This window comes from Gorilla gorilla, chromosome 10 (genome assembly GCF_029281585.2).
Source record: "Gorilla gorilla gorilla isolate KB3781 chromosome 10, NHGRI_mGorGor1-v2.1_pri, whole genome shotgun sequence".
Lineage (NCBI taxonomy): Eukaryota > Metazoa > Chordata > Mammalia > Primates > Hominidae > Gorilla > Gorilla gorilla.
In genome coordinates, this window is record NC_073234.2 from 70,087,544 (window position 1) to 70,109,365 (window position 21,822).

Here is a 21,822-nt window from a genome sequence, read left to right on the forward strand (position 1 = left end):
TTTTGAATGTCAACTAGTTTGTTAAGCTCTGCATATATCATTACCACAGTGCTATGAGATAGGAGCTCTTGTCATCTCTGTTTTATAAAGAAAGATAATAAGACACAGAGAATTAAAATAACTTATCAACAGTAATGGAGCTTGTTGATGGCAGAACTAGGATTTAGACCTAGGTTTTTCAGCTTCAAAGCTACTCTCCTAATCAATAACTGTCATATACTTTATAAAAACAGTTAACAAAATTAATATTTGCCATATTTGTTAAGCACTTTTTTTAATTTATGACATGAAAATTACTTGCCTTTGAGTATTTCCAGCAGTCTATTAAAGATACATTGATTAAAGAGCTATCTAATGAACGTGCAAGGGTGGTTCTTAAGATGCCTTTGATGCCCCAGAGAATCTTGCAAACCAGTTTTCAGCCTTCCTTTTTTTTTTTCAGTAGCAATTCAAATCTTCTTTTGACTTTAGGAAATGATTACAAATTTTTTTCTAAGTTTTAATGAACAGTAGTTGAAAATACCAGAATTTAATATACGTAATAGATGAGAGACTGTGTAGATCACTGATGTTAAAAATGATGAGGTGATAAATTCAAGCTGGAAGAAATCCAGAATCCTAAACAGGTTTCACTAGAAAAGCCAAACGCAAAGCCAGAGCTTTCAGTGGCATTAACATCTCATTTATTTATCTGCACAATAGTATGCTAAAAAAAAAACCCACAACACATTGGAAGAGCAAAAATGTTTCTCAAGCATGGCCTTTGGAAAATACTTGCAAACCACATGCTAACATGGAACTGGTAGTTCCTTAGCAGTATGTCAGGTTACAATCCATGATCCTGATTTCTTGAAATTTCTTTGATATTGTATTCTGGATAGAGTTACATTAAGGAGTATATCAGTATCAGCAATAATAATATCCTGCCAGGAGACCAGGCAGCTAGACTGGAGCTGTGCTTGCTACAAAGTTATTTCTGGGCAGATTGTGAGAGCACTGTTTCTAGAAGGTTCACGTCAGTTGTATACTGTGTCTCAAATTGTATGATACTGTGTCTGTGTTTCTTTAGTCTTTTCTGGGATTTAGCTTGGAATGACTAGAGAAAACAAGAAAAAAATTGGATTATTTTAGCAAACAAAGTCAGAGATGACTTAGGCTTTTAAGAGGGAAGAAAATTTACCTACAGACAAAGAGATTTTAATACACTGCATTAGCATTCACTGAAAGCTTTTCAAATCACAAAGGGATTATTCTGTCCTGTTTTTAAAATTTAAGCTACATGTCTTATAGGCATACGTTAGCTTACAGATAATACTACAATAAGACTTTTATTTTATAAATAAAAGACATTAAGTAGAAATAAGAAGAAATGTTCAGGTATAATATGTGTGGCCAGATCTAAGTCTGGCCTTTATATAATCATGAAACCTGACACATGATTTTATTGGTATGAATTGACTCAGAATCTCAAAAGTGTTAGGAATTTTTAAATAGAAAGAGAAAAAGGTGAATGGAAAGAAAAGGGCACAGGCTATGGAGTGAGGCAGAGCTGAGTTCGAATTTTAGTTTCATCAATTACAATGTGGAGAAGTTACTTGACCTCATTTTACAAATCAGGGTCACTGGGAAAAATAAATGATATATATCAGTGTCCAACAATTAGAAAAAAGTATTATAATCTGTGAAAATAATATTCAGTTTTATTATATGCTAGTTTTACATTTGTTGTCTATTAACAAAACAAAAAACTCCAATTGACTGGATTTGCCTTTGGTTGAACCTTTACAAATCTTGTGTTGTAGTTTTGTGTTTTAGGAGAAAATGAGATACTCAAACCCACCCTGTAAGGTATTATATTTTTGGTCAAAGCATAACCAGTTCATGCCAGCCCCATAGCCTTTATATTTATTGAGTGGCAAATAAAAATTGGTGTTTAAAATGTTGATCTGGAAATGTTTCAAGATCCTGAATCATCCAAGTTTTATATACATATATATTTTTCTGATAAAAGGGAAAGTGCTGCAATGTTATGATGTTTCTATCAGATTAAAATATATTTTTAAAAAACTCAATTTAAGCATTAAATCATATTCAATGAGATTTTAGATTATTTTAGATTCTGCCTTACCCTGAATTCGATTTTTTAAAGGCAGCCAAATCCTCCTGAGATCAAATGCCCAGTTTAACCTGAATTCTGTGGGGAAATCTAAACCCTCAGCAATAGGGAGAATTCCTAATTCAATTTGGTTAGACTGGATTACTCACAGTTTAGAGACTTCCTATATAATTTCTGAAGAAGATCATAAAATATTGCTATGATATTGCTTATCTGTAATCATAACTACACCTTCCCCCATTAGGTACACCTTTGGCCAACCTGTGCAAGGGAAAACCCAAATCCGGGTGTGCAGAGAATATTTTTCTTCAAGCAATTGTGAGAAAAATGACAATGAAATATGTGAGCAATTTATTGCACAGGTACAGACCATGATCTTTACTCCAAAAAAAAGTTCTCACTCATTTTTCATTCTTATTCTTTCTTTGATTTCATTTATAAGGGGAGCTTAACAATACTATTTTCATTTTATTGATAATGAAGTTTGCAGCTAAATAAAGTGAAGAAAGAGAAGAAAATACAGTGCTTAAAGCAGTTTTTTATTCCATAGACCATGTAAATTGTTCTCCACCTATAGATTCATGGGATTTTTAGAATATGAAAGGTATCGTGGGCTTTGTTGTTTTATATATTGCCTAGGTAGCCTTCCTGATTTTTCTTTGGAGAATCGTTAATCATCCTTTAAATGAGTCTGTGATATTACTGTCCATGCCACCTGGATATTTTTTTAGTGGAAACAGCTTACTTGCAATCAACTGCAATTCAGAGTACCCCCACTATATTACTTTAGACTTGCAGTTCATATGTGAAGTCATCATTTGCTCTATCTGCAGCATCCTAGCCTTAAGTGAACAACTCTTCCTATCTCTTTGAAATTGTCTTTTGACTCCCCAAAGTGAAGCTTGTGTACGCCACATAGTTCATATTTTAAGTCCAATTGTCCTAAAGTTCCTCATCAAATTTAGTGAACATCCTCTAGGTAAATATCAATAATTGACAAAGACAAGCAGAATCCTACCTTTACATAGGAAATGCAGGCAAAGAAAACTAGGGTGGAATTTTTCCATGTCAGCAGTACATTCTGATAGAGTTCAGTCAACCGTTTTACACAATGATGGGTGTTCCCTCAGCAAATGGTTTATTTTTTTCCCCCATGTGAAAAAAATACCAATAAACAATCTGGTAGAGGCTAGGAGCAGTGGCTCACACCTCTAATCTGAGCATGTTGGAAGGCCGAGGCGGGAGGATCATTTGACTCCAGGAGATCAAAACCAGCCTGGGCAACATAGTGAGCCCCTTCTCTACAAAAATTAGCCAGGCACAGTGGTGCACATCTGTGGTCCCAGCTACAGGGAGGCTGAGGCAAGAGAATCACTGGAGCCCAGGAGGTCAAGGCTGCAGTGAAGTGTGTTTGCACCACTGTACTCGAGCCTGGGCAACAGAGCAAGACCTGCCTCAGAAAAAGAAAAAAAAAAAATCTGTCTGGTGGAACTATCTTTATATATGAGAGGTTTTATTTACTTGAAATAAATTTCTTAGAGTGAGTTTCCTGAGTCAAAGGAAATATAGATAATGTTCACAGACAGATAATTTTAATTTTAATAAATATTAGCATATTGCTCTCCTAAAAGTTTTTAGGCATTCAAATTCCTGTCAGAAGTACATGAGAATACTATATTTTCCAAATTACTTTCAGCAATATATTTAGAAGTTTTAAAAGTTTTTGTCATTTTGATAGACACAAATTTAGCTTGTTTTAACTTGTGCTATCTAATTTTGATTTAGTTTGAGCAACTTTTCATATTTTTGTTATCAATTTGGATTTGAGAACTCTTAATTACCCATGTTTTTCTGTTCATGTGAAATGGAAACTTTCATTGTAAGTACTGCCTTCCATCCTACAAGCATTTTTTTCAAGCCTGTTATTTAAATAGGCAACTCATTTACTTTGTCATATTTTTGACATACCCACCTTCCTTATGTTCCTGGGTTTCCAGCCTTAGAGAAAAAATCTCACTGGCCCCTGTGTTGTACATGTGGCTATCTAAGTATGCTCTTAAGATTGTTTACAATTTTCTAATAGACATAAAGTTCACTTCCAATGATGTTCTAAAATGGGAACTTTTCTTCCAGATGTAGGCTGTGTTGTGTTAGCACCTATCTCATAATTTTGTTCTCTCTCACTCTTTGTCCTAAATCATGCCCACGAATGTTTCGTCTATTTTATTGGTTCTTATTTTTACTATTTTCTTTCTTATATTATTTTGTGTTCCTAAATAATTTATTTTCTCTTTCATCTTGTTAATTCTTTTTTCTAATATTTGTAGTTGATTTTGTTGGGGTTTAAAAAATATATTAGCTGTTTCTTTTAGTAATAAGCACATTCACTGTTTTACATTTCTTCTGAACTACAGCTGAATACCATTGACTTTGATGCGAAGTATTTTTTCATTACTCTAATATCTGGATTCTTATTGGTTTACTTTATGTATTCTCTTTGTTTCAAGGATTCCTGAAAAAAGGCTTTTCTCTTATTTTCAAAATAATTAAGGTTCTTCTGATCACTTTCTATGATTTCATTTTAATTTGACTATATTATCATTAGACAAAGTAAAATTGCTTTTGTTGTTGATGTAACAGCTGTTAATTTAAGATTGAGAAGCACATACTCCGGAGCCAGAGCAGCTCCTCAGCACCACCGTCTCTTAGCTGTGAGATCTTGGACAGGTTACATGATGGACCTATTTTAGTTTCTTCATCTATGTAGTAAGATAATAACAGTACCTAGCTCATGTAATAGTTTTGATTATCAAATAAACTGATATATCCTTATAACATTTTAAATCTGGAATAAACACTGTGTTGTAAAATATAACTAAATTTATATTTCTCTAATTATTGACATTACTGATGATAGATTAACTATAGATTTTTTTTGTTATTTTAAATAAGCAATATACCTTAAAAAGTGTTTGTTTTGTTGTTACACATGTGCTGAGCGCTTCTGTTCCATCTGTTTTAGTGCCTTTCTAGATGATTAGAATTTGTTCCTCTTAAAACACTGTGAACCAAAAGTATCTGAGACAGATGTCAATCAATTTGCAAAGCTTATGTTGCCAAGGTGAAGGATGTACCTATGACAGCCTCCAGAGGTCCTACCAACATGTGCCCAAGGTGGTTGGGGTACAGCTTGCTTTTATACATTTCAGGGAGATGTAAGACATCAACAAATATGTGTAAGATGTACATTGGTTCAGTCCAGAAAGGCAGGACAATCCAAACTAAGGGGGTTTCCAGGTCATAGGTAGATAAGAGACAAACAGTTGCATAAAGAAGAAGTCTTTGAGGCCGGGTGCAGTGATTCACAGCTGTAATCCCAGCACTTTGGGAGGCCGAGGCGGGCGGATCACGTGAGGTCAGGAGATTGAGACCAGCCTGACCAACATGGAGAAACCCCATCTCTACTAAAAATACAAAAATTAGCCGGGCGTGGTGGCAGGTGTCTGTAATCCCAGCTACTCGAGAGACTGACGCAGGAGAATCGCTTGAACCTGGGAGGCAGAGGTTGCAGTGAGTCAAGATTGGGCTGTTTCACCCCAGCCCGAGTGACAGAGCAAGACTCTATCTCAAAAAAAAAAAAAAAAAAATAAGTCTTTGTCTTTGATCAGCCTTTCACTGAATACACAAATTACATGTGAGAGGAGGATGGAGGAATAGTCACTTATGCCTTAGTGTGGCTCAGTAAATCTGCATTTTTACATAAACTATTAGGCAGAGGAAGCAATCAGATAAATCAGATACGTATTTGTCTCAGGTAAGCAGAGGGATGACTGAGTCTGTCTTTTGTCCCACGCCTGTAAAGATAAGCTATGAATTTATATTGCCAGGGTGAGTTTCCAAAGAACTGTTTTAAGGAAAAGTTCTTGAGGCCCACAAAGAATTTCCTTGTGGGCAAATTGTGAGGGAGGTATGTAGTTTTTATCTTTGTAGCTGCCTTATTTGGGAATAAAATGGGAGACAGATTTGCCCAGCTGTTCCCAGCTTGCCCTTTCCCTTTAGCTTAGGGATGTTGGGCTCCTGAGATTTACTTTCCTTTCACAATACCATTCAGCTTCATTTCCATCCTTTAATCTTTTCTCATCTACAATGTTTCCAGGAGAATTTCCTTGAAATCTGTAAAATACAGATTACCTCCTTACCTTATTTAAAATGCTGATGTAAATATTCGCCTCTTCCTACTCCTTCTTTAATTCTTTGGCCATTTCAACAAGTTTATGAGGTAGAGCCGTGGCACGGGGTGGGGATGTTAATATATTTGTGCAAAAACCATATTTTAAAAGACACTTTAAAAAACCTCTTGGATCTCTAACATTTTAATTATACCTTCTCTTTATTTTTCAGTTGGAAAATGGTTGTGTTTCTCAAATTGTAAATACAAAAGTCTTCCAACTCTACCGTTCGGGATTGTTCATGACATTTCATGTCGCTGTAATTGTTACAGAATTTGGGACAGGTAATTACTGTATTTTTTGGATGACCTGGGGATATATGTATGGCAACTTACTGGGAGAAGCTTGTTGAGTTAGCACTAAGTACAAAATTCAGATTATTTCTAATTTAATACAACTGGGAATAGTTGCAAGTGCAAAAATTATTACTGAAAAATTTACAAGATTGCACAAAGTGAGTGTTCAATAAGTATTTGTTAAAAGAATGAAAGAAGAGGCCGGGCACGGTGGCTCACGCCTGTAATCCCAGCACTTTGGGAGGCCAAGGCAGGTGGATCACCTGAGGTCAGGAGTTCAAAATCAGCCTGGCCAGCATGGTGAAACCCTGTCTCTACAAAAATACAAAAAATTAGCTGGGCATGATGGTGAATGCCTGTAATCCCAGCTACTCGGGAGGCTGAGGCAGGAGAATCGCTTGAACCCGGGAGGCGGAGGTTGCAGTGAGCTGAGATTGCACTATTGCACTCCAGCCTCCAGCCTGGGTGACACACCAAGACTCAGTCTCAAAAACAACAACAACAACAACAACAACAACAAAAACAGAAAGAAGGGAGAAAGAGATTATTTAATTTGGAGTGGGAAAATCAGATTTAACTACTAATTATTTCTTGTTATTTAAAAAGGAGTTTGTGATTATGCCATTGTAAAGTGCTCTATATAAGCATACTTGATCAATATCATGATGCTATTCACACTGGGCAAGCTGGTCACATTTATATTGCTGTGGATGGTAACTTAGACATTTTCACTCTGCTGTGTTCATCATTCCTTACAGGTATGCAGATCAGTGAGAAGACCTCAGTTTTTATCACTCAATTGCTTGGAACTGTAAACTTTGAGAACATGGATACTTTCTATAGAAGAGGGATTTCTTATTTTGGAACTGTAGGTTTGACTAAAGAATACATGCTTCCATTTCATTTTCTTGGATCATAGATTGCCCTTTGAAAATTTCTGGTCACTTTTTTCCTACTTTTGTAATACATTTTAAGCACTACTATGTCTGAGGTGCTAGAAAGTGTCCTAGATTGAAAGAAGCAATAGATAACAGTATCGTTTTTTCCATACTTTATATTATATATCTATGTATTTAATAGAGCATCTTTCTGTCTGTTGGAATTTAGGAAAATGACTAGGGATCACATTTATGAGTAGAAAACTATTTCTCTGTAAAAATGTAAACATTTTGTGTTTTAAGTCATATTAATTATTCTTTTCTTGTACAGCTTAAATTTTCGGATCCCAGTAATGTACCTATGGTGAACAAGTTGTTGCAACTGGAGCTCAATGATGAATTTATAGGAAATTACACTACAGATGAGAATGGCGAAGCTCAATTTTCCATTGACACTTCAGACATATTTGATCCAGAGTTCAACCTAAAAGTAAGACATCAAAGAACAGAAGAAGACCATTAGACATCCCACAGAGGATTTGGATATCAGAAATGTTAAACATTAGGAATATCTCAAAAGATAGCTTGTATACAGAATATATTTTAAAGAAAATTTAAAATGTAACTTATTTTATAAATTTGCTTGTTCACTAAATAATACATGAGAATACTTGTTCAAGAGGATGGGAAGCTAAAAGTCTATCACGATTGTTATAAATTTGCTAACAACTAATATTTTCCTCTAGGAAACAAGAAGTAGCTCATGAGGATGATTTGACTTTCTTCCTCAGATCATTTCATGCATAGATAGGGGAGATCCTATACTTTCTGTTTATTTTCTGCTGCTTAAACAGAATTTTGCAGTTAAATAATTTGTCAGTGTTCACACGTAGCTGAAAGAAACAGAACTGAAACCCAATTCTGTGGCTTCAATTAAAGAGTAAAAAACATAACAATTCACCATCAGTCTAATGAAATATTTACACAATCTTTCATGGTCACGTTTTGTATACAAAGAGCAGAGTGCTATTATTATTTTGATTCCAATAACGTAACATTAAAACGTCAGCCACAAGCTGAGATTCCTCCCTACTCTGGAGAGTTGAGAAGCCTCCATTCTCAGTAACAGCTGTCTTCGGATGTCATGATACTAAGACCCTTCACTTTCTTTTGTCATCTCAGGCCACATATGTTCGACCTAAGAGCTGCTATCTTCCCAGCTGGTTGACGCCTCAGTACTTGGATGCTCACTTCTTAGTCTCACGCTTTTACTCCCGAACCAACAGCTTCCTGAAGATTGTTCCAGAACCAAAGCAGCTTGAATGTAATCAACAGAAGGTTGTTACTGTGCATTACTCCCTAAACAGTGAAGCATATGAGGATGATTCCAATGTAAAGTTCTTCTATTTGGTAAGTCTCAGTCAGTGGGTTCCTGGAATCCTGTTCAATTGCACGTCTGCTTAGCCCAGCACAGCTTAGAAAGCATGCATCAGTCATGCCACAGTGACCAGAGTAAGGGCAGCCTTCTCACTTTGCTGGTGCATACTGTTCGATCCATTAACAACAAACAAACACATAGAACGATCTAAGGCAATTAAAGTTTCCCTAAGGTTGAAGAACTTGCTGTTCAGAGTCCACTTGTTTAAGCATTCAAATGTAACTCATATCAAGTATTTATGACACTCTGTAATAGTAAAGTATTGGGCAGATGCCAGAAAGTAAGGTGGAAAGCTTATTTTGATAAGCAGTAAAAGGACTTTATTCTCTTGGTTCTGTCCATTTTGTCTTTCTAAGGAGGAGCCCCCAACCTTTGTGGCACCAGGGACTGGCTTCATGGAAGACAATTTTTCCACAGATGGGGTGGGGATGGTGGGATGGCTTCAGGATGATTCAAGCATATTACATTTATTGCTCACTTTATTTCTATTATTATTACATACTCACCATAATGTGGAATCAGTAAGAACTCTGTGCTTGTTTTCCTGCAGCTAGATGGCCCTATCTGGTGGTGATGGGAGACAGTGACAGATTTTTAGGCATTAGATTCTCATAAGGAGCGCACAACCTAGATCCCTCACATGTGCAGTTCAGAGCAGGGCTTGTGCTCCTATGAGAATCTAATACCACTGCTGATTTGACAGGAGCTCAAGTGGTAATGCTTGCTCACCGCACTGCTCACCTCCTGCTGTGTGGCCTAGTACCTGACAGGCCATGGACAGGTACCTACCGGTACACAGCCTGGGGACTGGGGCCTTCTGCTCTAAGGCCTGTTGAAGAGTGATAAGACACAGACCTGGAAATTAAGACATTAACTTGAATCCCCCACCCTCTCCTAGTTAGCATGCAAGTTAGTGCATCTTGGATGGATTGTTTGAACTCTTTAACCCTTGGCTTCCTCAGGTGTACAGTGTAATTGGAGATTATAAGACTTACCTCTTAGGGTAAGTGTTCTGTGTCAGGCACTGTTATAAGGATTGTATATGTGTTAACTCATTTAATTAGCCTTATAGATATCTCCATTTTACAGATAATGGAACAGAGGCAAACAGGTAAAACATCATGTTTTAAGTCACGAAGTTAATGAGCAGGTGAAGGCGTATTTGAAACCGGACAGCCTTGACAATTTCAGAGCTTTATGTGCCACTTTGCACAGTGCATTGCACATAGTTCACAAAGTTTCCAGTACATGATAGAATCTCAATCAGTTTTAGTCACTTTCTCTGCTCTTTTCCAACTTACGCAAAGTCTATTTTTAATATTTGCTTGTGGAAGCTACCCTATCTTATGGAACAGAATTACCATTAAGTAATGAATTACCTAATCGCAATATGAGAATATGATGACATCAGATAATATATTGCATGTTATGTTTTCTTTGTTCCACACAGATGATGGTAAAAGGAGCTATCTTAGTGGACAAAAGGAAATCAGAAACAAAGGTATACATAATGTATTCATTTTAAAATATGCGCTCTAACTTCATTTTTTCTTGTTAAGGATATATAGACATTATATATATGGGAATTATATATATTAAGAAAATATATTTATATATAGTCAAACATATGTGTGTGTATATATATGTGTGTATATATGTATGTGTATATATATATAGTGAAAAGAAGTTAGAACGAGCACTTATTTCAATTTGTGGATGAAGGGAATAGTTAGCACAGCCTGAGGGAAGCTACTAAATGTCTTGATGAAGGAGAGTTCTACCTGTTTCTTTTATTGTCAGATCATTGAGTACATTAGAAAAGTGGTGTACAACCGCATATTCTCACTCATAGGTGGGAATTGAACGGTGAGAACACATGGACACAGGAAGGGGAACATCATACTCTGAGGACTGTTGTGGGGTGGGGGGAGGGGGGAGGGATAGCATTGGGAGAGATACCTAATGCTAGATGACGAGTTAGTGGGTGCAGCGCACCAACATGGCACATGTATGCATATGTAACTAACCTGCACATTGTGCACATGTACCCTAAAACTTAAAGAATAATAATAATAAATAAAAAATAAAAAAAGAAAAGTGGTGTACAAAAAAAATCCCAGTATTGTTCTTATCTAAATTATGCAGTCTTCTTTATTTGTATATGTACTTCCTATTATTTGATTTATTTGTCTTGAAAACGGGGCCCAATTTACTCTTTCTGTCCATGAGCCATTCATTCTCTTTTATCTCAGTGTACCAGTGATTCAGGAAACTTTCAGCATCGTATCTCTTCATCTCCTATTTACACAACCTGGAATGGAAACTTCTTGTTCCCAATCAGCATCAGTGCTGATCTGGCTCCTGCAGCTGTCCTGTTTGTCTACACCCTTCACCCCAGTGGGGAAATTGTGGCTGACAGTGTCAGATTCCAGGTTGACAAGTGCTTTAAACACAAGGTGATGTTTCTCCTATTTCTGGCCTGAGAAGTGGGAACAGTTTGCTCCCTGCTGTCTTCTCGCCTGACTGCTATCACCTTCACGTGGGAAACTCACACTCAGTGCTGGCATAATTGAATTATTAGGGGATGTGAGAATCACCAAACACAATGCATGATCCTTGGCAGCAGTGCCAATCCTGAGACGGCAGCAGGGTGGTGAAGGGGGTCTCCTGCAAAGAAAGCTGAGGGTGAGAGTGGGCAAGGAAAATACCGTATAGAAATCTATAAGGATTTATTCAGGAGAGATTAAATGTATTCAGATCATCTTTACATAAAATGGTCTCTACTCTCATCTCTTTTTTTTCTCTACTTTAGGTTAACATAAAGTTCTCTAACGAGCAGGGCTTACCTGGTTCCAATGCTAGTCTCTATCTTCAAGCGGCCCCTGACTTATTCTGTGCCCTCGGGGCTGTGGATAGGAACGTCCTTCTACTGAAATCTGAACAACAGCTGTCAGCTGAAAGCGTAAGCTCTCTGACTTCCTCGTTTTTCATGTTTCTCTGGACTACCAGAAGTCTTATCCTTCAGATGATGTCTTGAACATGTTGAAAATATTGAATGTTTTCTTCCTTTGTTCCTTCATGGATTATATACTTATTTTTCTTGGCTATCCTAAGAACATGCTTATAACAATACAGAATTTGATAGATAATTATAACAGTTTAGGAATTTTACAACTGTGATTTTTAAAAATCATAGGTGTAATCACAGAAGTGGAAACTTGGAATACAATGAAATCTCTATGTTCAAGGATATGCTTGGATTCAGTGTAAAGTTATTATCTATAAATGGATATTGTATTTTCTTAAACATTTCCAGACCTGGAATTCCAGAAGTTCACATCCAATTTATTTCGGTTAATAATTGTTGGATATTTTCTGTTTATTTCTAACATAATTACATATAAATAACTATTGAAATTTATGATCATATTTAAATCTAATTTAAATTGTATACTTTGTGCAAAGTATACAAAGACATAAAGAAGGAAATCTTTAAAGCCATTTATAGTCCTAACACTTAGGCATCTTTATAGTTTTGCTGTAATTTTTCAAGTCTCTTTTCTGAAGGCATATATATTTTACAAACTTGAGATCTCACCAAAAAATAGTTTTGTATTTTGCTTTCAACATTCTGTAGTAAGTCCAGTTTTAAGTATAAAATTATAGAATTCAGTAATAATATTGAATAACTATGGATCATTATATAAAACATATTTTTCTCAATGCAAAACATAAATACATTTAAGTTTTCTATTACAGGGAGCGAAAATACTTTTAGTTAGAAGCTTTCAGAATCTGAGGGGGCATCAACAAATAAAGGATAAATTTATCTATAAATATGGAATATGGCCATGTGCTGTGCTCACGCCTGTAATCCCAGCACTTTGGGAGGCCAAGGCGGGCAGATCATTTGTGCTCACAAGGTCGAGACCAGCCTGCACAACATGATGAGACTCTGTCTCCCCCGAAAATATAAAAAATGAGCAGGGCACAGTGGTGTGCACCTGTGACCTCAGAAACTTGGGAGATTGACATGGGAGGATCACTTGAGCCCTGGCGGGGGCAGAGGTTGCAGTGAACCAAGATCGTGCCACTACACTCCATCCTGGGTGACAGAGTGAGACCCTGTCTCAAAGACAAAAAAGGAATATGTATATATATATATATATGTGTGTGTGTGTGTGTGTACATATATATGACATATATATGTACACACACACACACACACACCTTTTTTTTCCCTTGAGAGTTTCATGGATTCAGAGTAAATAGCTTCTGCTCATTCTTTCTACAGTTGGAGGTGGCAATATCTTAGGAAAACTGCCTCAAGAAAAGACCATCAAGGGACCTCAAAAAGAAAATTCTAGAGGCATTTTTCAGGGGTCTCAGAATATATCAGAGCCAAAAGAGGTTGCCCTTGTTTATTATTGATAGCTATATTAATAGTATAAATCAAGTGAAGTTCTATAAATGAGTGAATTCCAATTTATATTCTATAAGTTTATGTTATTTTTTGTATTGTCTTATGTAAGCTTAGTTTTTAGTTTTAAATAATTTTTAAAAGTGCAAGAATTACACAGAGAACTCCCATGTACCCTTGGCCTGATTCACCAGTTTGTGAACATTTCGCCGTCCTTGTTTTCTCTTTCTCACTCTCTCCACCCCTACACACACACACACACATACACACACACACACACGCACACACACACACACACACACACACACACACAGAGTTTATGGCATTTCAGTTTTTTCTGAATCATTTGAGACTAGGTTACATACATCAGTCTATTGTGAAAGAAAAATACAAACAACTCTGGACCCCAATTCACGATGCTAAAAGGACAAAAAATGAGGCTGAAAACTGAGTCATGGAAGAAGTTGTTTTTCTTTTGTTCCTAAGCAGATAGCTACTTTTTCTTCCTTGTTAGATTAGTTAGTGGTTTACCTATTTTGCCGAGTTTTCCAAAAACATATAATTTTAATTTATTAATGTGATGTAATATGATGTGAGGTTTTTTGCTACTCCATCACATTAATTTCTATTTTTATCTTTATTATTTCCTTACTGGTGCTGTATTTTGTTGTTATTTTTAGCTTTTTCACTTAGAAATTTACTTCATTTTCATTAATTTATTTTATTGGGCTAGGTGTTTTTAAGCCTATAAGTTTTTCCATGATTTCTACTTTTGAAGTATCTCATAGATCCTGATACATAGCAATTGCACCATTTTTATTTTTCAGAAATTCTGTAATTTCTGTTTGTACTAACCCTTTCACTGAAAATTTACTTACTGGAGCACTTTATAATTTTCATATAAAAAGGAATTTATTTTAGAGTTTTCTTTTAAATTTCAAGTTCTATATCTTCATGGTCAGCAATATTTCCACCAGTATATTTTTGTGCCCAAATATATAATGAGTTTTTGCGAATATATCTCATGTGTTGAGAAGATATAGTCTCTATTATCAGTTTGTTTTCTATCCACGAGGTTGGATTATTTTGATCCTTTGTATTCTTACTTATTTTGTAAAATTTATTTAACCTTCTTCTGCTGAGTGATGTGTTAAAATACCCTACAAATAGTGCTGTGTTTCTTCTTGCATCTTCTGTAGTTTCTGCATAGATAATCATAACTGTTGTGCCTTTATTATGAATTGCAGCTTTTAGCAGTAAGTATTCTTCTCTATCTTGTTTGATGTCTTTTGGCCTTACTTCTATGATTTCCAATAACAGGAGGATTGCAGCCTTTGCATTCTTATTATTTTCCTTTACTTTTCCCTTGGATTTCACCTTTTGAAATATGCACTTCACTTGTTTTTTGTATGAAGTACAGCATTGTGTTTTGTTTTAAATATGCATATCTTTGTCTTCTAAAGGAGAATAAAGTCTATTCACTCTATTGATATGATGTATGTGTTAGGCCTCAGCTCTATCATACTATTTTTCTTATGATTCTGTATTGTATTTAAAGCTACTTTATTTCTTTAACTTTTATGTTTGTTTGTTTGTTGTTATCTTGCTTAAAGCTTCTTTGAGTATTCAGGCTAGCTTGAATTTTTATTTTAGTGGTTATTTTTATATTGACATATTTTATAATATCCTAATATCCTAATCTCATTTTTTCTTGCTTAACCTTAATATCTAGTCAGTTATGGCCGGGCGCGGTGGCTCACGCCTGTAATCCCAGGACTTTGGGAGGCCAAGGCAGGTGGATCATGAGGTCAGGAGATCGAGACCATCCTCGCTAACACGGTGAAACCGCGTCTCTACTAAAAATATTAAAAAATTAGCCGGGCGTGGTGGCGGGTGCCTGTAGTCCCAGCTACTCAGGAGACTGAGGCAGGAGAATGGCGTGAACCTGGGAGGCAGAGCTTGCAGTGAGCCGAGATCGCGCCACTGCACTCCAGCCTGGGCGACAGAGCGAGACTCCATTTAAAGAAAAAAAAAAATCTAGTCAGTTATTTTTAATCTTTGAGTCTTAACTGCTACCTACACAACAGTCAGTAATCTCTAGTTTCCACTTTTCTCTCCCTCTTCTCTCATTTTATTGTTGCATCTTTCGTTTTTTGTCAGAATATATAATGTTTACATTCTGTATTGTTTCTCCTATTCATCAAGTCTTACTAATTTCCTGAGTCATCTTTTGGTTACATAAAGCTCATTCTCCAGGAGGCTGGGGCGGGAAGATTGCTTGAGCCTGGGAGATCGAGGCTGCTGTGAGCCATTATCATACCACTGAGCTTCAGCCTGGGCAAGAGAATGAGAACCTGTCTCAGAAATAAATAAATAAAAATTTTTAAAAAGTGCATTCTCTACTAGAGTCCTCAGGATATCACATAAGTATAGAATTCTCTGACATTTTCATATTCAGAATTATTTTTTCTAAAGCCTTAATAAATGAAAGACAGGTATTTGTATATTAAATCTTTGGTTTATACATTTTAAAATTTTTTGAAATGCTACCTTACTATTGACTTGCTTTGAATATGCCTTTTAATAGTGCTGACATTAGTTTAATTCATTTTCCATTATGGGCTACTTTATCTCTATGTCTGAAGGCCTTGAATGTTATTTCCCCTTTATGCTTTAATCTAATAGTTTCAGTAAGAATGTTATTCTGTAGAAGTTTTGCCAGGTACACAGTGGAGTCATGCAATATGTAAACTCAAATCTTCTTTTATTTTCAGATAGTTCCCCTGAATTATAATTGTAAATATTAGTCTTTCCATTTTTTTTGTTCTAAAAAAATCTCTGCACATTTGTTGGATCTTCCTTGCCTGCTTTCCAATTCAATCACTTTGTGACCTGTTTTAATTCATTCTTTTTCAGTTTTGTTCTTTTGTTTTTCCTCTATGCTGCTTTTAAAGTTTTCTCTGAACAATTTTCTCTTGATGTCCTTGTACTTTAGAGTTTATTTATGATATAATTTTCTCTAGTTTTCCTGAGTTCAATAAAGCCTCATTTTATTTCTTCTTGGGTTTTGTCCATTTCTGTATTTTCTTAATTGAATTTCTGACTCATGTGCCTTTTAAATACCTCAAATACATGCTTGAGAATATTTCACTCATGTTAAATTATTTTGGCATGGCTTTTCTTTGTTTACTTATTTATTTACTTAGTGACTTTAGTGGAGAAGTTTCATTAGCTGAAGTGTTTTGGTTTGCATTTCCTATTTTCTCTTACAGCAGCTTTGTATGGAGTTGATTTTTTCTAGTTCTTGATATTTTGTGCAGGGTGTTCATAGGTGAAGAGCGCCCTTTCTATTTTTTTTTTTTTAGTAAAATGCATTATTTTTAAAATGTTGGTGATGGAAATGAGGGTGGAGGGAGTTATTTTATCCTATGACATCCTTTCCTTTTCTAAATTCCCTGTCTCCAAGGATCTGCATACCTCTTCTTGTGATCTGATTATTTCCCCTTAGCCATGTTTTTTGGAAGCTTCCGCTTCCAGGCCCATTCAGTCCAAGCCCTTTCCCTGTGTGCTGTACTGGGAACTGTTGAGTCCGAAAACTATGATTTGTATTTTTAACAATGCTAGACTTTCTCTTACCTGGAGTTGACTTGGTGTGTGTTTCTTCTCATTTCTCCATGCCATTCTGCTCTCTTTTTCTCTGCAGTCTCTTAAGCCTTCCCTCTGCAATAGCAGTAGAAGCTCTCTTGGCATTTGGTGTTTGTTTCTCTACTAAGAAATAATTTGAAGATCATGGTATTCTCTGTATTGTAGTAATGTTAAAGATATTAGTCATGAGTATCCTTACTTGTTCTCTTTGTTGATTTTATGTTTTCTTCAGAAGATTATGTGAGAAGATTTAAAATCAGGCAGCTAAGATTATTCTCCAGACTTAGAAATTCTAGCATTATAATTGATTGTCTGTACAATGGGCCTTGGATTAATCAATAGTCAGGCATTGCTTTCTTACATTCTCTCTTAAATCCTGCGCCCAAGCTGAGAAATTCTGTGAACATGACATCAGTTGCCTAAAACAAAACTGGTTTGCTCTTTCGAAAGGAAGAGCTTATGTGAAGATACTGGATTAAATATGATGGCCGTGCTCTTAAAGAAAAGAACAAGAATAAATGGTACAGTAGATAATTTGCCAATTTTGTAATTTTAAAAGAAGTGCTTAAAATTATTGGGAAATGTTTTTTCTCATAGGTGTATAACATGGTTCCAAGTATAGAGCCGTATGGTTATTGCTACCATGGCCTCAATCTTGATGATGGCAAGGAAGACCCTTGCATTCCTCAGAGGGATATGTTCTACAATGGTTTATATTACACACCTGTAAGCAACTGTGGGGATGGAGATATCTATAATATTGTCAGGGTAAGATCACTAAGGATTTTGGAAAATATTTCATGGCAATTTTTAGTATTCATAATGCATATTAATGTTTTCTTAATTATGTAGTTTTCTTCCTATACTTTGAGATTCGTGTCTGTAATCTGCCAATAGAGTACATAGAAATTGTCTTATAAAAAGGAGATATTAATTTTGTTGATTTTAAAATTTTCTGCTGAAAATAAATCATGTAGCTATAATTACAAAACCTCACTTAAAAAAATAAGACAGTCTCCAATTAATACAATAAATCTTATGCAAAGATTGTCAAATCAAGAGGCTAAGAGAGTGTGGACTCCAGATATCCCTAGGCCATTAATGAGACATGCTGAGCCTTCCATGAAATAATCTTTATAATTAACATCACAAGTGTGTAAGAAAAGGGGTATTGAATCAGACAGACTTTATCAGGTTCCAGTTCTTTAATTTACTGAGTGTGCCGGGTGTGTGTGTGTGTGTGTGTGTGTTTGATGTTAATTAGGGTAATGATAGTGCTGATCTCATAAGTATTTTCCACTTAGGATGAAATGGAGAATAATGGAAAATACTTAGAAAAATGCTAGCACATAATAAGTGCTAGATAAATCATAGTGATTATAATTTTTTCTCTAAATTAGGGATTTTCCATAAGTCAAATAGAGGTAAGTTGACTTGTAACTTCTCAGACCTTTGTTAACACAGAAAATATGGATACTTATGACCCATTTATCTTTGCAATATAAATAATAGGCCTTTTATAGTTCTTGCATGAAAAGAATGAACAATATTTTTGTTGTTTGTTTCTTTAAAGAACATGGGTCTAAAAGTCTTTACCAATCTCCATTACCGAAAACCAGAAGTATGTGTGATGGAGAGAAGGCTGCCACTCCCTAAGCCGCTTTATCTAGAAACAGAAAATTATGGTCCAATGCATAGTGTTCCGTCTAGAATTGCATGTAGGTAATCTTACATTTTTTTGTTGGGGGATGACCAAACCGCTTTGTGGAATTTAGTGTATTTGGGATAAACTATACAATTTTGGAATTTTATATGTGAATTATGCCATGTTTTTGGCTACAATTAGACATCCTATAGTTGGATAAAGCAGAATAAGACAGACTAGACATGCTTTTGGCTATAACAAGAAATTAGCTTCAGATGTGAGATGTAGTTTATTTTTATTGATAAAATACAATGTCAGAAATACAATCATGCTTCACTTAGTGATGGAGAATTTGTTCTGAAAAATGCATTGTTAGGTGATATTGTTGTGCGAACATCATAGAGTGTACTTACGCAAACCTAGATGCTGTAGCCTGCAACACACCTATGCTGTGTGATACAGCCTATTTTTCCTAGGCTACAAACCTCCGCAGCATGTGACTATACTGAATACTGTAGGCAGTTGTACCACGATGGTAACTATTTGTGTATCTAATCATTGCTAAACATGGAAAAGGCAAAGTGAAAATGTGGTATACAAGATAAAAAAAAAGTTATACTTTTATATAGAGCACTTCCCATGAATGGAGCTTGCAAGGTTAAAAGTTACTCTGAGTGAGTCAGGGTACAAATATATTTTCTTTCTTTACATTCTTATTCTATAAGCTTTTTCCTATTTTTTAATTTTCTTTAACTTTTATACTTTTTTGTTTAAAACGAAGATGCAAACACACACATTAGTCTAGGCCTATACAAGGTCAGGATCATCAATATCACTGTCTTCTACCTCCACATCTTGTACCACTGAAAGTTCTTCTGGGGCAATAACATGCATGGAGCTGTCATCATCTATGATAGCAATGCCTTCTTCTGGAACATCTCCTGAAGGACCTGCCTGAAGCTGTTTTGCAGTTAATTTTTTTGATAAGTAAGAACAGTACACTCTAAACAGTAAACAGTATAGTATAGTAAGCACGAAAACCGGTAACATAGTCATCATTATCAAGTATTATGTACTGTACAAAATTGTGTGTGCTATATTTTTATAGGACTGGCAGTGCAGTAGGTTTGTTTACACCAGCATCACCACAAACCCATGACCAATGCATTGCAGTACAACGTTATGATGGCTTTGATGTCAATAAGTGGTAGGAATTTTTCAGCTCCATTATAACTTTATGGGACCACTGTAGTCTAAGTGGTCTGTCATTGATCACAGTGTCATTATGTGGTACCTGACTGTGTAGGGGAACAGGCAATGTATGGTGATACAGGAAAACAGTCATAGTAAGTGACTGTGATACAGGAAAGTGAGGTGTTTTATGGAGACCTTACACCCTGATAATATATAGACCATAATTTGCAGAGTCCAAGGTCTGAATAAGGTACTTCTTCCTTTTTTTTTTTTAGCTAGTGGAATCAGAGGGGAGAATGCTGACTGTGTAGAACAGGCTATAATTCAAACAGTAAGAACAAACTTCCCAGAGACATGGATGTGGGACCTCGTCAGTGTCGAGTGAGTTTTAACCATTTTCTCTCACATGTGTCTTTATTTCTATTTTCTTTTTCTTTCTTCAGGTTTATTCCTGGGTATATAAAACAGTACCATATTTTTAAAATATGTATCATTGATTTGCATGTACTTATCACACATTTTATTTTATTTTTTTCTCTAGCATTGTTTTCCCTTCACCAAGAGTTTCTCTTCTATTCATTTTATGCAGACAGATTTAACCTGCCCCAATTAAAAAAAAATGTGGCGTTTAAAGAAAAATGACCTTTCTATACTCAAATTTTATGAAAATCCAGCTCTCATTATTTTTATCTAACACCCCATCCAAACAATATAACTCACTTTTGAGCTTCAGTCAATACTTTTCTGCTTGCTCTGCACTTAATTTTAAGTTCTTGGTTCAGACAAAGAATGTGTTTTACCGATAACCTCTTCTTCCAGTTCCTCAGGCTCTGCCAATCTTTTGTTCCTCATTCCTGATACGGTAACCCAATGGGAGGCAAGTGGCTTTTGTGTGAATGGCGACGTTGGATTTGGCATTTCCTCTACAACCACTCTAGAAGTCTCCCAACCTTTCTTTATTGAAATTGCCTCACCCTTTTCGGTTGTTCAAAATGAACAATTTGATTTGATTGTCAATGTCTTCAGCTACCTGAATACATGTGTAGAGGTGAGTTGTTCTGTTTGATCTGGAGGCAAAAATCTAACAAAGCTAAAATATTTCTTAATATTTCCATGTTCTCTTTATCCTCAAATGCAAAATGCTACTATAAAGGTATAAGACTTAGGTCCATATTCCTCAAACAAATACAATTGCTTTCATTCACAGTGACAGTTTAAACAGTGTATTGAGCATGGTGTTTCATAGTGATGTGTGTTCCAGTGCTATCCTCATTGCCATGATTGTTTTCTTAGATTTCTGTTCAAGTGGAGGAGTCTCAGAATTATGAAGCAAATATTCATACCTGGAAAATCAATGGCAGTGAGGTTATTCAAGCTGGAGGGAGGAAAACAAACATCTGGACTATTATACCTAAGAAATTGGGTAAGCAGCTATCTGTCTACACTAGTCACTCATGGAAAACTAGCCCATATTTATTGTCTCCATTTATTTTCCTTAAATTGTCTATACAAACGTGATTTTCTCCCTCACATTTTTAAAATTCTTATTGTAAATTCTCCATTAGAAATTCTACTCTATAGTAATCTAATTTCTGTTTGTTAATGCTATGTAGATCAAAACCACCATTCATTTTTACAAGAGCATAATGTAATTAAAATACAATATAAATGCTAACTTGCATGACCTATCACGGACTATATGTTTGGCATATGCCATATCCCAAATGAAGGCCATGCTATCATTAATGCCACCTTAATTATTTGACTTCTCGCTGGGTCCTTCACCTACCATCATGAACCCAGGCCACCTTCACGAAAATTGCTGCTCCATCACGATGACCAATGAGGGAATTGTCAGGTTTGTAAATTTACTAGATGTGCCATGGGGATACCAAGATCACTAAATGATTGGATTGAGATCAAAAACTGAGAATATTGTCTTAGTGCCTATGCTATCTGCA

General features: G+C 35.7%; 1 protein-coding gene across 1 annotated transcript in view; it reads left to right on the forward strand.

The window, feature by feature from the left end:
• The window catches only part of LOC101136934 (ovostatin homolog 2), a 109,233-nt gene that overhangs the window by 65,523 nt on the left and 21,888 nt on the right, over window positions 1-21,822 (forward strand). Inside the window, 12 exon segments of the mRNA XM_063694070.1 lie at window positions 2,361-2,478; window positions 6,518-6,638; window positions 7,400-7,509; window positions 7,851-8,009; window positions 8,702-8,943; window positions 11,218-11,413; window positions 11,770-11,919; window positions 17,620-17,790; window positions 18,596-18,744; window positions 20,150-20,242; window positions 20,681-20,909; window positions 21,155-21,284. Coding sequence (XP_063550140.1) covers window positions 2,361-2,478; window positions 6,518-6,638; window positions 7,400-7,509; window positions 7,851-8,009; window positions 8,702-8,943; window positions 11,218-11,413; window positions 11,770-11,919; window positions 17,620-17,790; window positions 18,596-18,744; window positions 20,150-20,242; window positions 20,681-20,909; window positions 21,155-21,284 — 1,868 coding nt within the window.